The sequence below is a fragment of the Corylus avellana genome, chromosome 2, assembly GCF_965113065.1.
Source record: "Corylus avellana chromosome 2, dhCorAvel1.hap1.2, whole genome shotgun sequence".
NCBI lineage: Eukaryota > Viridiplantae > Streptophyta > Magnoliopsida > Fagales > Betulaceae > Corylus > Corylus avellana.
In genome coordinates, this window is record NC_142491.1 from 18,200,182 (window position 1) to 18,216,684 (window position 16,503).

A 16,503-nucleotide genomic window follows, 5' to 3' on the forward strand; every position below is an offset into this window, starting at 1 on the left:
TCGAGACTCGGGGTAGAAGACAAGACAGAAACTCTGTGAGATGCAGATCTAAGTCCAGGAAGGGTAGGAGCAAATCCAGGTTTGGACGACAACCTGAGTGTTGGAACTGTGGCAAGACAGGCCACTTCAAGAAGAACTGCAGAGAGCTAAAGAAGAAGACCGAAAATGACGCCGCAAATGTCGTGGCAACAGAAGAAGTGCACGATGCCCTACTTCTATCTGTTGACAGTTCTCTTGATTCTTGGGTCTTGGACTCAGGAGCTTCTTTCAACACTACACCGATCCGTGAAGTTTTCGAAAATTATGTTGTTGGAGATTTCGGGAAGGTGTACTTGGCTAACGGAATGGCATTGGATGTTGTGGGTATAGGCAATGTTCACATTAGAGTCCACAGTGACTCGATATGGAAGCTGCAAAATGTCAGGCATATCCCAGAGCTGAAAAAGAACCTGATTTCAGTAGGACAGCTTGATGATGAAGGGCATTCAATTCATTTCCACGGTGGAAAGTGGAAGGTCAGCAAGGGAGTCAGGATTTTGGCTTGTGGTCATAAAACGGGTACTCTCTATATGACGACGAATAGCAGGGATACAATTGCTGTTGCAGATACGGGTGCTGACTCAAAATTTTGGCACCTAAGGCTTGGGCACATGAGCGAGAAAGGGATGAAGGTACTTCTGTCAAAGGGAAAATTACCGAAGCTGAAGTCAGTTAAGTCTGATTTGTGTGAAGGCTGCATCTTAGGAAAGCAAAAGAAGGTGAGTTTCGCGAAGGTTGGCAGAACACCAAAGCCGGGAAAGCTGGAGTTGGTACACACGGATTTGTGGGGTCCCGCACCAGTGGCATGTCTTGGAGGCTCGCGGTATTACATCACATTTATTGATGACTCAAGCAGGAAGGTATGGGTTTACTTTTTAAAGCTTAAATCTGATGTATTTGAAGTTTTTAAGAAGTGGAAGGTCATGGTAGAGACAAAAACTGGTCTGAAATTGAAGTGTCTAAGATCAGACAATGGGGGAGAATACGAAGACGGGGGTTTCAAATAGTTTTGTGCAGTGAATGGGATTAGAATGGAAAAGACTATCCCAGGGACACCACAATAGAATGGCGTGGCTGAGCGCATGAACAGGACCCTTAATGAGCGTGCAAGAAGTATGAGGTTGCATGCTGTACTACCGAAAACTTTCTGGGTGGATGCAGTAAGCACTGCTGCTTACTTGATAAACAGAGGACCATCAGTTCCTTTGGGCCATAGACTACCTGAAGAAGTCTGGAGTGGAAAGGAGGTAAATCTTTCTCACTTGAAAGTTTTTGGTTGTGTTTCGTATGTCTATATTGAATCTGATGCTCGTAGCAAGCTACATGCTAAGTCTAGAAAATGTTATTTCATTGGCTATGGGGATGGGGCATTCGGGTATAGGTTTTGGGATGATCAAAACCGGAAGATCATTAGAAGTAGAAATGTTACTTTTAATGAAATGGCTGTGTATAAGAATAATTTAAGTGCAGAACCAGTAAGTACAGAGTCAGAGGCTGAGAAGCCTGAATTTATCAACCTAGATGGAATTTCTACAGGTGCAGCTCAGAAAAGGAATTCAGAAGTTGATAAGGATTCAGAAACTGAAGATGGTCTAGAAGTTGAAGAAACAGTAGATCAAGAGACTGAACAGGGTACACCGACAGTGGCTGTCCGTAGATGTAACAATCTCATATCATATAGCGGAAAACTGTAATTATCAATACAAAAAAAATACTTTTCTTTATACAAAAATACCCAAAGCTATGTCGTACAAGGCATTTATACAAATCTATCCGACAGTCTAAACTCTAGACAAAACTTAACCAACTTGGAATCTCTGTACATCTCAATATGAATCTCTAATCACAACTGCATAATTACCTTGATTTTCCATTCCTGCAAGCACTACAAAAAAACTGTGAAGTAGTGAGTCAATTGATTTCCGATAATATAAATCATTGTTGAATCATATATAGCAAAATGCTAGACAAGTTATAAAACCACAAAAATCCGTATTATTGGATATCAATATCATACTCAGTAAGTAAGAATACTTACAGTGGATTACATGAATGGATCATCAAAGGTAATTACTTGAAACCCGTTCTGCTGCAGTTGGTCCATACCCATAACAATCCCTTCACTGACTTTCTCTCTCTCTCTCTCTCTCTCTCTCTCTCTCGCCTAAACTCTCTTTCTTCCTCTTCAGCTCTCTGTCTTAAATTTCCATCTCACTCTCGGTTTCTCTCCTCTCTTACTCACGTATTCTATGATTAAGCAATATGTTGAGCAGGGGAGAGGAATTAAATATACGAAATAAAGTAAGGTGGAATGAAGAAAGAAGAAGAAAGGAAAGAAAAAGGTGGAGTAGGTGAGAGTTTGTCGGCAAGGAGAAAAGAAAGAAGAAAGAAAAAATATATATAATAAGAATAAAATAATGTAAATAAGAAAGAAAGAGTGAGAGTTGTCGGGGGAGAAAAGGAGAAAAGAAAAAAATAATATAAAATAAGAATATAAAAAGGATTAAGAAAGAAGTTTAGGTGTGAACTCAAAGTTTAGGTTTGGATAAAATATGAATAAGAAAGAAAAAGTGGGATCATTGTTCGGCAAGTGGGTTGGTGAAAATGAATAAAGAAAAAACAAGCATCAGTTAATAATTCAAAGTATGAGAATAAGTGGGTGTGAGGCTGCTGTGAAGAAAAAAAATGGGGAAAAGTAGGCGTGAAAGTTAGGTTTCACTCCAATATATTAAAAACAGATCTAATAAAATATTGGATATTATTCTCACCTAATTTCCCTTAATAATCTGAATCCCACAAATTCCTTACTCATAAAATCAATCACCAATTATTACAATCATACTCCAAATTATACCAATCAATCATCAATTATCATATCTCTTAAATTTCCCAATAAAATCATCATCATGATATAATAACCTCAAATCAATATTTATTCCAATGATATTCATAAGATCTAATAAATTCCTCAAGAATAAATATTATTACCTAATATCATCAATAAATATCTCAACCTCAAAGTAAATGCCATTACCTAATATGAATATTAATATAATCATAGCATCAATTTAATATCTCTAAAATAAGACTTTAAAAATCTGGGTTGCTACAGTAGATCTACTAGAACCATTAGATCTCTACAGCGTTTTTCACCCTCCCTATTTCATATTTTGTTAACGGATGGCGGTGAGCCAGAGACGTTTGTTGAAGCCTTGAAGGTTGAAGATTCAATCAAGTGGGAGTTAGCCATGAAGGATAAGATGGACTCATTATTGACTAACCAGACCTGGGAGTTGACTGAGTTGCCAGCAGGTAAAAAGGCTTTGCACAACAAATGGGTGTTCAGAATAAAGGGTGAACATGATGGTAGCAAATGCTACAAGGCAAGATTGGTAGTAAAGGGATTCCAACAGAAAGAAGGAATTGACTACACAGACATATTCTCTCCGGTGGTGAAGATGACAACCATCAGAATTGTGCTGAGTATTGTGGCGGCGGAGGACTTACATCTAGAGCAGTTAGATGTGAAGACGGCGTTCCTTCATGGTGAGTTGGAGGAAGAAATTTATATGCAGCAACCACAGGGATTCGTAGTGCAGGAGAATGAGAGTTTAGTGTGCAAACTAAGGAAAAGCTTGTATGGGTTGAAACAAGCTCCAAGACAATGGTACAAGAAGTTTGATAGTTTCATGTGTAATACTGGGTTCACGAGATGCAATGCAGATCATTGCTGCTATGTCAAGAGTCTTAAGAACTCTTACATTATTCTACTTCTGTACGTAGATGATATGCTCATTGCAGGGGCCAGTATGGAAGACATCAACAAGTTGAAGAACCAGCTGTCAAAACAGTTTGCAATGAAGGATTTGGGTGCTGCTAAACAAATCCTTGGGATGAGAATCATTAGGGATAGGGCCAATAGTACATTGAAGATTTCACAGACAGAATATGTGAAGAAGATTCTTAGCAGATTTAGCATGAATAAAGCTAAGTCAGTGAGCACACCCTTGGGGAGTCACTTTAGACTAACCAAGGATCAGTCACCGAAGACGGATCAAGAGAAAGCATACATGAGCAAGGTACCTTATGCCTCAGCTATCGGAAGTCTGATGTATGCAATGGTCTGTACTAGACCGGATATTGCACATGCAGTGGGAGTTGTGAGCAGGTACATGAGTAATCCAGGGAAGCAGCATTGGGAGGCAGTCAAGTGGATTTTGCGATATCTGAGAGGAACTTCAGATATGTCCCTTTGCTTCACAGGTGCAGAATTGAAGCTGCAGGGCTACGTGGATGCTGATCTAGCGGGTGATGTTGATAGCAGGAAAAGTACTACAGGGTTTGTTTATATTCTAGGAGGTATTGCTGTGTGTTGGACCTCAAGGTTACAGAAAATTGTAGCCCTTTCCACTACAGAGGCGGAGTATGTGGCCGTGACAGAAGCTGGAAAGGAGATGGTTTGGCTACAAGGTTTTTTGGATGAGTTGGGAAAGAAGAATGAGAAGGGCGTTCTACACAGTGATAGTCAGAGTGCCATTTTTCTTGCGAAGAACCCAGCGTATCATTCAAGAACAAAGCATATACAGTTGAGGTATCACTTCATTCGATCTCTTCTTGAAAGTGAACAATTGCTACTTGAGAAGATTCGTGGAACTGAGAATCCGGCAGACATGCTGACAAAAGGAGTGACTATTGAGAAACTGAAGCTGTGCGCAGCTTCAGTTTGTCTTCGAGCTTGAAGATAGGCGGAGGAGACATCCGAAGGAGATTCACTATGTTGCGACTTGGTAGGATTCAAGTCAAGTGGGAGATTGTTATGCGTGCCTTGAATCTAGGGGTGGGACCCAACCAATTTTGTTGTATTATACAAGGATTGGAATTCCCTTTCATGGTTGGAGTTGGAGTTTTTTGTCCTACACAAAAGTGGGTTTCCTTGTTGGACTTTTAGTAGGAAAAAAGCACCGACTATGTGCTCCTATATAAAGACAAGTGCTGTGCAGCAATGAGGTGTGCAAAAATCAAAGTAATATTTGCTTTGGTGTGTCAAAAGCAATTGAGAGAAAGAAAAGGTGAGAGCAAGAAAAAGAGAGAGTTTGTTTTTTTCCCTTTTTGTTATTATTCTCCTTTGGGCAAAGTGAGAATTGGGTGTATTTGGGGCTTTGGGTTTGAGTGGTTTTCTCACCCTGTTACTTTCTTGTACTCATCTTTTGATAGTGAATTTTCTCTGGGTCGTCTCCGCCAGTGGATGTAGGCTTGTTAAGCCGAACCACTTAAATTTTTGTGTCGTATGTGATTGCTTATCTTTATTATTCCGCATTCTTTTATTTTTCGCATCTCATGGGTCTTGGGAAATAGGATTAATTTCCTAACAGCAATCTGGTGGAAATTTGACAGAGAAACAAGCACTCCAAGGATCACATGGTGATGTCCTCAAAATCATCATAGAGAAATTGGTAGTGAATGAGACTGTATAGTTGGTGGAGGACATTATAACCAACTATCAATTTCTTGGAGAACAAATCACATCCGACCCACTAGAAATCAAAGAGATATCAGATATGAACCAGGGAAAATTCTTGTGGACACAATTGGATATGGAAGCCTTGGAAGGACATGGTGGAGACATGTAGGTCTTTTATTTCTTGACAGAAATATACTTCATACTTTTTTGGTCTTTTATTCCTGCAAACTCAACATTACACTTCAAACTGTGAAAAAAAAAAACATAAAAAAAATCATTGGATATCTACAATTACAAACAAAACTTTGGAGGCAGAAGACAACTGCATGTAATAACATGTTGTGGGCCAAAATCCCCGGCATTGGTTGCTTTAGTACATTGGCCGCACGGAATACCCTTGTGAAGAGCATTTCATGTGTTGCTTCAGAACTACGACACACCCCTGTGAAGAGCACAAGGAGTGTGTCCTACAGGTAGTCCTCATAGAAAGCCAGACCATTCAAAATACAACCAAATTTCCATTGAAGTGGGGAAATTATTGCAAACATGATTGGCAGACATCTCAAACTTTGAAGGTGGGAAATGCCATCAGCAAAGCCAAGGCCATTGACCCCTTTCCTTTGCTTCTGATTTGAATTTATTTTAAGAAGCTGTCAATCAATCACTTATGGCTCAAACATTTGACATTTAGACCAATTTGGATAGCTTTAAGTTTGTCTTAGAATATATATTGTCCCACAAGCTAAGCCTAGCTTTTGATTTCGATGACATAATATATATATACCAACATTCTGAGGATCCAGCTCGAGTGCTCCAAGCAGTCAATTTCTCCAACCCAATATTCCCATAATCCATGCAAGCATTATCCAAATTAGCCTCCACATGGAGAGACTGCATCTGCCCATCTCCCTTACAGAGCCTCTCAATTCATTAGTTTCCATGCCTAGTGAACTCACTAAAACAGCCTCTTAGCCAAAATTTCAGCTAGCCCCTTTAAAATGACCACTACCGTGAACTCACTTTATGCTAGATCACCACCTAGAAGACCAATTGCAGCTAGTTGGAACACATAAATGTTGGTAATCATTTATCCAAAAGGCATATCATAGAAGAGCTCCACTTACATATTCTTGCCAAGAAAATAATTGACATATATGCTCAACCTGTCATAAGAGGTGAGCCAGTTGTTGAGAAGTTGCTCCAATCCACTTATCTTTGATTTCAACTGGGGCCCTTTTGTAGGCTGCTCTCCCAGAAAAGCATACCCAAAATGTTTTCCAACTTTTAATGTCTACATCACTAACATGTCCTTGACGATGAGTTGGAAGACATATCCATGTGACCCTTTAAATGCTTTTGTTTCGAACAAATTATCCCCACCCAAATGCCTCTGCACCACTCACTCCTCATTTCATTTCAGAGATTTTCACACACTAACCAATCATCTATATATACACATACACATATCATTCCATAGCCAAACCAACTCCTCAAGTCCTCTGCTCTCAAATCCTTTACTTTCTCACCCTTTTCATCTGTGATCTTCACCATCTTTCTGGGCAGATAGCAATGGCCATTCGCTTGCCTGGTATTACAAACGCTAAGAACATTCTCCGTCGATCAAACTCATTTGCAAAGAAAGCAGCTTCATCATTTGTAGATGTTCCAAAAGGCCACCTTGCAATATATGTTGGAGAGAGCCAAAAGAAGAGATTTGTAGTTCCAGTATCATTTCTGAACCACTCTTCATTTCAAGAATTGCTAGGCAAGGCTGAGGAAGAATTTGGATTTGATCATCCAATGGGTGGTCTCACAATCCCCTGCAGCGAAGACATCTTCATTCATCTCACTTCTCGCTTACATGAATTGTTGTAAACGTGCAGTGACAATTTTGTAACCATGTATATTCTTTATCTCTTTTTGGTAGATGTACGAGTGGGGATTCTACCCACAAAAAGTTTTACTACAAGAAATCAATGCAGTTTCTCTCACATTCTCTTACAATATGTAAAACAGAGGATACCTTTCGGTTTAAATTTTTCTTCGTTGGAGTGATTCTATGATATTTCATTATTTCCAGTCCCTTCTATTTCATTTAACTGTTACTTCTCAAAAAAATATTCCAAATTTTGCTTCCGAAATGATGTGTACATACTCACAAGCTTATGTAATTTATTATTTTAAGAAATGTGTCACCATTTTATGGGATTGCGACACATCATTTTGAAAAGGAAATTTGAAATTTTTTTTGGAAAGTATAGCATTACTCTTATATCACTTGTCAATACCAGGTACTATCAATACCAAACACCAAAAAAACCCAAAATAAATCAGCCTATACATTAACATATCGACTGATATTTAATAAATTGTTTTAATTAAGAAAAACTACACTTAACTCCATGAATTGTCACAACTTTTACAATGTCTTTTCTAAAGTTCAATTTCTAGTGTATTCATCTTTTGCAATGTCCCCTTCCGTTAGAATTTTCTATTAAATCCTAAAAGAGGAGTTTGAGATATTGTTTTTTGCACAACTGTTTTTCATCTTTTTCTTTGCACTCTCTAAACCAATCTTGTGTTTTTATGTGGATTTGCTTACATCTACATTTTAATGGCTGTAATTTGACATTGTAAGTTGAAGTCCTTAGGTGGGTTGGTTGAAAATCTGAGTCTGCAGCTCAATAGGCTTGTGCAAGGAACAAGTATACAAGTATAGCTTAGAGAGGGAATCTCGAACGAGAAGTTTGTCATGTGTTGATAAAAAGCAAATCCTAGGAATAAAGTCACCTCAGACCATAGGCAGGAGTGTGGATATAAATTACTTGGCTTAAAAGATGTTGTTGATGCACCCAACAGTACTCTATTGAACAGGATACTGTCTAGATCAAGCAGTGTAAATGGTTAAAAGATCAATTTTTTGGAAAAGACGTGTATGCCTTTCACCACACCATGATGCAGTCACTCTCAACTTTTAGCCAGAAGATGTCTTTGAATCCATTTAGTGAGCTGATTTTATTTGGTATATTTGTATGTGGCTGTGGGTTCTCTTGATCTTTCGGTGTGTTATGCATCTGTCCAATTACTGTTTTTTTTTTTTTTTTTTTTTTTAATAGGTGATACTGTTGTGGAGTAAGAAGTAGTATTGGAAGTAAGTAAAAGATGCTGCATAGGAGATGATCATGGTGACAAATACCAGTTCATATATATAATATCCGCTATGCTTGATTTTTATATAGATATTGAAGAAGGCCGTATTTGAGGTGAATCCACATGATGAAGAAGGCGAGCAAAAGGTCATGGAAGCTGTTTCTACTTTTCCGGTTACAATAGGAAGGTTGGTGTTGTTGAACCACCTATACCCAATTGTTCTGTATAACGAGATAAAGCTTTCCCTTACAAGATTCACTTCACGCAATTTCAGATGATGATCTCTGTCTAAACATCTCTTCCTGCTGCTTCTCATCCCACAAACCAAACCTAGGATGTAAACTAAGAAATAAGAATGCAATCAACTCGAGGCCTATTTCGATCATATAAACCAGCGACAATGTCAGTTAACAATATCTCCTATCCTTGTTCAACCACAAAATTCTATGTTAGAATATTAGTTAAATGATAAAAATTTACCATTTCTTATCCATTGAAACTATTGGAATAAGTGATGATATAACATAATATCAAAGTAAAGGTCCCGACTTAACACTCTTCCATTCTCAACCACACTCTTTGTTCATGTCAATTAAGGGACTATGCAAGGATTCCACATCCCTTGTCAGATGGTAGACATCAAATTGGCACTCCAGTCGCTGATAGCCAGCCTATGCACATGATAATGTAATGAAATCGCAATCCAATTATGTCCAATGTCCAAATATAATGCATTAGCTCCTAGAATTATACAACCAAAGACATTGTGGAAGCTTGTATGACATTTTCCATCGAAGAGAAGAAATTATATATAAGAAAGAAAGATTCTATTTCATATAATTTGCATAGAGAGTTTAGTCCTAAATTTCATTGCAGACAAATGCAAAATTTTACAATGAATAATGGAATAACTCAAATCTCCTAATTCAAAACTGAAGAGATGGCTTTTGGTCAATGTCATCAGACAATTCATGTTTAACAGACCAACAATTTTCATGTCCATCTTGCTTGCAAGCCACTACCAGTGAGTCCAATCAATGCCTATAGAATTGGAACTCCTCCTGATGGGCTTCTCTAATGTGAACAGCATTGGCCTACTGACAGATTGTGACCTTGAGTCATCTGCATTCATTGACCTGAATGGTCCTGGGCGAATGGATTCCCAGAAAGCTATTTTCTTGAGAAACTTCAATGATTTCTCTCATGTGGGTAGACATTTCCTGCTCTGCCTCCTCTGCCATAGAGAAGAAATGTGTCTAGTTTGATCAAGGTTAGTGCACCCTGCACTAAAATGCATTCAAGCGAGAAGTGAGATTGATGAAGATGTCTTCTCTGCAGGGAATTGTGAGACCACCCATCGGATGATTAAACCCAAATTCTTCCTCAGCCTTACTTAGCAGTTCTCGAAATGAAGGTTCATTCAGGTATGATATGGGTACTACAAATCGCTTCTTCTGATCCTCTCCAACATATACTGCAAAGTAGCCTTTTGGAACACTTTTAGAAAGACCAGAAACAGACCTGCAGACAATCTTCTTAGCGTGCATTAGAAGAGCCATTTGTGTTTATATTATGACTTTGGAAGAGACTCTAGTTCACAAATGACTTGGGAGAAGGGAGAAAATATTTGCTGCAAGAGATACTGAGGATATGATTTGGCTGTGGAATATGTCTAAATCGTGTATATATTTATAGATGGAAGGTTGTCTAAGAAAATCTCTGAAATGTGTGTGAGTGGTGTGGAGGCAATCTGGTGGGAATTTGTCAGAGAAACAAGCACTCCAAGGATCACATGGTGATGTTCTCAAAATCATCATAGAGAAATTGGTAGTGAATGAGACTGTATATTTGGTGGAGGACATTATGACCAACCATCATTTTCTTGGAGAACAAACAACAACGTAACGGACCCACTTGAAATCAAAGAGATATCAGATATGAACCATGGAAAATTCTTGTGGACACAATTGGATATAGAAGCCTTGGAAGGACATGGTTGAGACATGTTGGTCTTTTGTTTCTTGACAGAAATATACTTCAGACTTTCTTCACCATGTTAGAATGAACATAAACCTTGGAACTATAAACTCAACATTACATTTCAAGCTGTAAAAAACATAAAAAAAAAAATATATATATATATATATATATATATATATATATATATATATATATATATATATATATATCAGTGGATATATACAATTACAATTACAAACAAAACTTTGAAGGCAGAAGACAACTGCATTTAATATCATGTCGTGGGCCAAAAACACCGGCATTGGTTGCTTTAGTACATTGGCTGCACGGGATACCGTTGTGAAGAGCGTGCATATGTTGCTACAGTACTACGACAGACCCCTGTGAAGAGCACAAGGAGTGTGTCCTCAAAGAAAGCCAAACCATTCAAAATACACAACCAAATTCCCATGTGAATTTATGATAAGAAGCTGTCAATTATGGCTCAGACATTTGAGATTAGTCCCATTTGGATAGTTATCCTGAATCTTTTTCTCTTCCAGTGAAATGTTGCATGTAAATTTGATAACATAACATATATATATCCAAACATGGCAGGAGCTATCTAATCCTTCAAAGTCACTACACAGTTCATCTCCAATGACCCAATATCAATTCTTGAGTCTACAAGTTCAGCCTCTGCATTATGCAATAAAAGTAAAATTGGAAAATGCCTCCAATGCACAATTGACGACAAATTCAAGTAAAAAAATAATAATTTTGTGGAGTTTTAAAAAAAAAGAAAAAAAGAAAAAAGAAGATGGTTCATGCGAATTATTTGAGGTAAGTGCTGCAACAACAACTTAATGAGCAAAACAGAGGAATCTCTTTGCGTGGAAAGTATGAAAACACAATTGTCATCACAGAAACAATAAAGGAATCTCATTACTACCCATAGGATTTTTGAAGCCGATAACGAAATGCCTTCTTTTGGTTTCTTGAATGTGAACAGAAAAGCGGGCTTTCGGTACATCTGTGGCCTCAGGAGCCATCTCCTTAGCCTGACCAATCCCGGACAAAAAGGAAGAGAAACCAGAGAGTTAACGAACGCCCGCGTCATTTCTTTTGATTATGGCAAACGTGAGCCATTGTTTCCTTCGTACGTTGGTTGGTAATTGGTATGCCACTTCTCATAGTTTTTGGGACAAAAATTTCCTCTCAACTCGGTATTTGAAAAGTGTCACGTGTTTCTTATCATATGAAGAATACATTTTTTTTTTAAGAGCACGTTAAAATAGCATTAATAAAAAAAATATGAGTTGCTCAAGTGAGAAATATTATATACTAGACAAGTATTTGTAATATTTTATCCATCAAAACTGATGTGGCGTGATCTTTCATAATATTTGGTCAATGAAAATTGATTATTTGGCTTGGGGGATCACGTCACACCACCTTTGTTGGAAATTGCCTTGAATTAATCGAGCCATGAATCCCACATGGGTCAAATGGTTGGTGGAGTTCACCAACCAAGCCGTCAAAGCAATAGTGAAAGGTTGTTGTACCAACCAAGCCGTCGGAGGAATAGTGCATGGTTGTTGCACCAACCATTCTCACCAACCCTTCTACACCTATATAAGGAGCATCAAGCTTCAATGTTTCACGTGTGCTAAGACAAGAAAAGTATAGAGAGAAAAAGAAGGAAAGGTTGAGAGAAAAAGGTATAAAGAGATAAGTCTAGTGTTAGGCATATAAGAATTGCAGATCACAACATAGAAGAGTTATGTGCAATCTCTCTCTAAAATATCTCTTGTAAAGTCTCCCTGTTATTTTCTACCAAAGTAGTGAAATCTCTGCAACTTGGTGGATGTAGGCAGTATTGGCCGAACCACGTATAAATTTCTTGTCTTGTGTATGTTTGTGCGTGTTTATAGTACTAATAAAAAATACACGTGTATGTTCTGTTTAGGAAATATTGGATTTTAAGTGAGACCGGTGTGACTCCTCCAATCTTACCTGGGAACGTATTGAGCTGTATCTTTGGTAAAAATACTATTTACCGTACTTGTGTGTTGTTGTCTTCTTAACAGATTGGATCCCAAGATCCTGAAGAAGAATTAGTGGCGCCTAATTTCCTAACAACCTTTAGTGGAAAGAATGCAGATACTTGTCCAGTATATAACACTATTCTTCTCATATATATTCAAGAAATACATGACACTTTTAGAAATTGGGTTGAAGTCCTCCAACCAATTTGGAGGAAATATCTGTTCTAATTATAGGTGCTTCAATATGCCATTTATCACAATTTTAAGCAGTTTAGGGGTACATTCTCTAGGTTTCTGATACATACAGATATTTCCATTTTTAAAGGGTTTTCCATTGTGGTGTGTAAATTTCACCTAATCATAAGACTTGAATCTATAAGACTTGAGAAAATGACAGAAGTAATGGCACTAAGTGGCTATCCTTTGAATAGCTAGCTCTTCATAAGTTCATGGATTTAGTAGTGAAGAGTAAAGCGCAATGAGGCTTCTTTGAAGACATGTGTCATGAGGAATCACATGGCTCTGCCTCCCAACTAATCCTGAGATGTGATAGAAATCATACTTTATATTTTTTGTTACTATTCATACTGCCTCCCAACTATTGTGGACCAATTGAAGTTATTATCAATGGATCATGGTCTGCTGCTGAATGTGTAGCCAAAAAACCTATTTGGATGAAAGACAAGTTGATAGCTAGAGTCTAATATGTGGATCATATTTTTGGATATTAATTTGATAAACCATCTGTCACCATATTACATGTTTGTTGAAGAATTTGATAGCATTTAGACAATGGCATGCATGTTGTAAGTTGTAACCCTACCAATGCTAATGAGAATTAACAAGTTAGCAGTTCATATGATGGTGTTTTGAGAAACAAACAAGTGGGAGTTGGTGATCATGTGGTCTAGAGCCTGGTTTTGAAGGGATGCTAGGTTGAATGGAAGCACCAAACAACCAAGTAGATAAAATCTTATTCCTTGCTATTTGTATAGACCTCTAGTTTACCCAAGTCACCTAACCAGCAAGAGCAAGCCATGATTTGTTTGGAGGAATATTCTTCATGTCTGTGGGGTAATTCTAGCATTTCAATTGATAGGCCATAGCTAGAAAATCATGCCGATCAACCATCACAAACAGGAACTTTGAGTCTAGATACTAGGCATCGGTAAAGCAACTGCACTGTTTCGTAATTGGAATGCATCAGATGTCCTCAAAGGCCCCCCTACCTATTGGTCATCCTCATAATTTCACATCATTCTTCTCTCTCAACACAACATATGGAACATGAGCATTTCAAAAGGGCTAGAGCAGTAAAATCTAAAATGTCTCAAAAGTTTAGAGCAGTAAAATCTAAAATGTCTCAAAGGTCTAGAGCAGTAAAATCTTTCACTTGTCCATCTGTGTATAGTTTTCAATCACTATGTACTGTAGTACTTTAAAGAAGAAGAAGATAGAAATGAGAAATATATACTTTTTTATGGAAGCTCTTTCTTTTTTTTTTTTCTTCCCTTTCTGCTGCCCTGGTTAAAAGCTTCTTGAACCTTGTTTAAACTCATCAAGTTAGTTGTTCATGATGAGTCTAAGAGAATGAGTCATGGGCAACTTGCTCATGATTTAGCTGAACTAAAACAGGCATTTCGCAAGTTGAGACCTTGTTTTGGATAAATTTTGCGGGCCTGAACTCATCAGAGTGACCCCAGAGGTTGGTTGGCTAGTTGGCACAAAAAAGTCCCTGAAAGACACAAGACTAAGTTCAATGCTTATGTGAACATGCAAAATAAATCTCAAGATCCTCTCTGATCAAGACAAGTCCTTGATGCCAAAAGTAAATGTCTCGCACCAAAAACTAGTGCTTAAACTTAGCCCATAGACCATGTATAATATGATTTCACAAGTTGAAACTCTCTTTTTCTTTTTCCCCATTCAAAATGGTAGGGCATGATCTCTTGCAAGAGACAAGGCAAACCATGTGAACATTCAACAATAACTTCACCTGACATGTCTCTCAACATTCTTCAATCAAGCTCCCACTATTGAAGCCAGTTTAAGGCTTGACCTCTCTGCCTATATATAAGTTCAGGTACTAAGATGCCATCTCAACTCAAAGACTTAAGCATTCAATTACTAAAGCTTTTCTGTCATCCAATCAACCTCTCAAGGTGCATTTTTTTTTCTTCTCTTTTCCATTCCAAACATGGGGATCCGATTGATGGGGATAGCACATGCAAAGCAAAAGCTGCGGAGAACTCTTTCAGCAAGAATCAGAATGATCTCAGCCACAAGCATTGATGTCCCAAAAGGCCACTTTGCAGTTTATGTTGGAGAATTCAAGAAGAGGTTTGTGATTCCAATTGCTTACCTGAACTATCCTTTATTCCAAGACTTGCTAAACCTGGCTGAAGAAGAATTTGGATATGACCATCCCATGGGCGGTCTCACTATTCCATGCAGTGAAGAATACTTCATCAGTTTAACTTCAGCTCTAAACTGCTCATAAATATGTGGCCCTACACAAATTATTGCAGAGAGAGAGAGAGAGAGAGAGAGAGCCAAGCCAGTCACCTGTATTTTGGGACAGAGATTCCCAACAATTTTATTGTTCGTTTGGACAACAAATGTTATAGAGTTCATATTGGGCTCACCTACGAAAACACATGGGTGGGAAATCCAAGACTTATTAGGGCAAGCGAGACCTATAGGGGCTCTTCTATTTGCTAAACGGATTACTAGCAATTCAAACAGTAAATTGCTAGAGATTCGAATCCTGAATTTTGTATTGTGGGTTCTAACCAGTACCATTTGTACGATGTCATGCAATTGTAAGTATATTGTTCACATTAGATTTCTACTCTATTATGGTCCTTTGAAGTAGATTTCTAGAGCTCTGTGGGTGCTAAGAATTCCAATGTTTATAAAAGCGCAAAGACAATGTGGCAAAACCTGCCACCAGCGAAGAGAAAAGGAAAATACATTCCAATAAGTTACTTAGAGAGAAACCACATAAGCTTGTGAGAGATATAGCAGGTAATTAATTAGCAGAAAAACACCTCCAATCCCAACTGCATAAATTATGCATAACTAGCAAGAACTTACATAGGCTACAGGATATAACTCACCGATAGAATCATAACAAAATATCGGTAACTAAACATGACAAGCAACTTCTTAATATATATATATATATATATATATATTAGGAATTACAGTACAATTCGGGCAGCACAGAGAGAGGGGTTATAGGACTCACATGCTTCGGGTAGACAAGGAAGCATGACCCACTTGCTCAGAATAAGTGGACCCCACAACCCCCATTACGTGAAATGACCGAATTGCAGTCAACCCAATTATAGAAGATCCCGATATATATATATTGTTGGGAATTGGGCTTATAAGACCACATATCCCCACAATGCAAAAATACACTCCGAAAATAAAAAAATGTGTAGTTATATCAAGCTCCGAGCTCCGGTAAGGTAAAAAGGACTTTTGGCCAAGCTCAAAACTCAGATTTAGTGCGTTCCGCTCTTTCTCAAACACGATACTAATTTGAATATCGGATTAACAAATAATTCAAACACAAAACACTCCACCCAAAAAAGAAAAAAAATCACTTTTATGTTACATCATAACACTTCTCAAACTACACACAAAAAGCACTCCTTAAAATACACTAACAAACTGTGATTACTTGCCAATTTTCTGGTACTTTTTCCTAATTAGTTGTTGATCTTTTTCATTGTCAAACTCTGGAATGAGCCGAAAATTGGTATGATAACTAGCATGTTGGCCAAAGTCTATGGACAAGTTTATCGGAACATCGGCTACAATGACGATCAACCCGGT

At 37.9% G+C, this 16,503-nt stretch overlaps 3 protein-coding genes across 3 annotated transcripts; 2 read left to right on the forward strand and 1 right to left on the reverse strand.

Moving 5' to 3' along the window:
* Window positions 1-6,978: 6,978 nt before the first annotated feature.
* LOC132181942 (auxin-responsive protein SAUR23-like) lies at window positions 6,979-7,450 on the forward strand. Its single transcript, XM_059595166.2, has one exon. The coding sequence runs from the start codon at window positions 7,070-7,072 to the stop codon at window positions 7,373-7,375; it is 306 nt and encodes a 101-aa protein (XP_059451149.1). The 5' UTR covers window positions 6,979-7,069; the 3' UTR covers window positions 7,376-7,450.
* Window positions 7,451-9,936: 2,486 nt separating this feature from the next.
* LOC132164234 (auxin-responsive protein SAUR22-like) lies at window positions 9,937-10,215 on the reverse strand. Its single transcript, XM_059574704.2, has one exon. The coding sequence runs from the start codon at window positions 10,207-10,209 to the stop codon at window positions 9,937-9,939; it is 273 nt and encodes a 90-aa protein (XP_059430687.2). The 5' UTR covers window positions 10,210-10,215.
* A 4,633-nt stretch (window positions 10,216-14,848) lies between these two features.
* LOC132170166 (auxin-induced protein 15A-like) lies at window positions 14,849-15,157 on the forward strand. The gene has a single exon (XM_059581062.2). The coding sequence runs from the start codon at window positions 14,855-14,857 to the stop codon at window positions 15,155-15,157; it is 303 nt and encodes a 100-aa protein (XP_059437045.2). The 5' UTR covers window positions 14,849-14,854.
* Window positions 15,158-16,503: the final 1,346 nt, after the last annotated feature.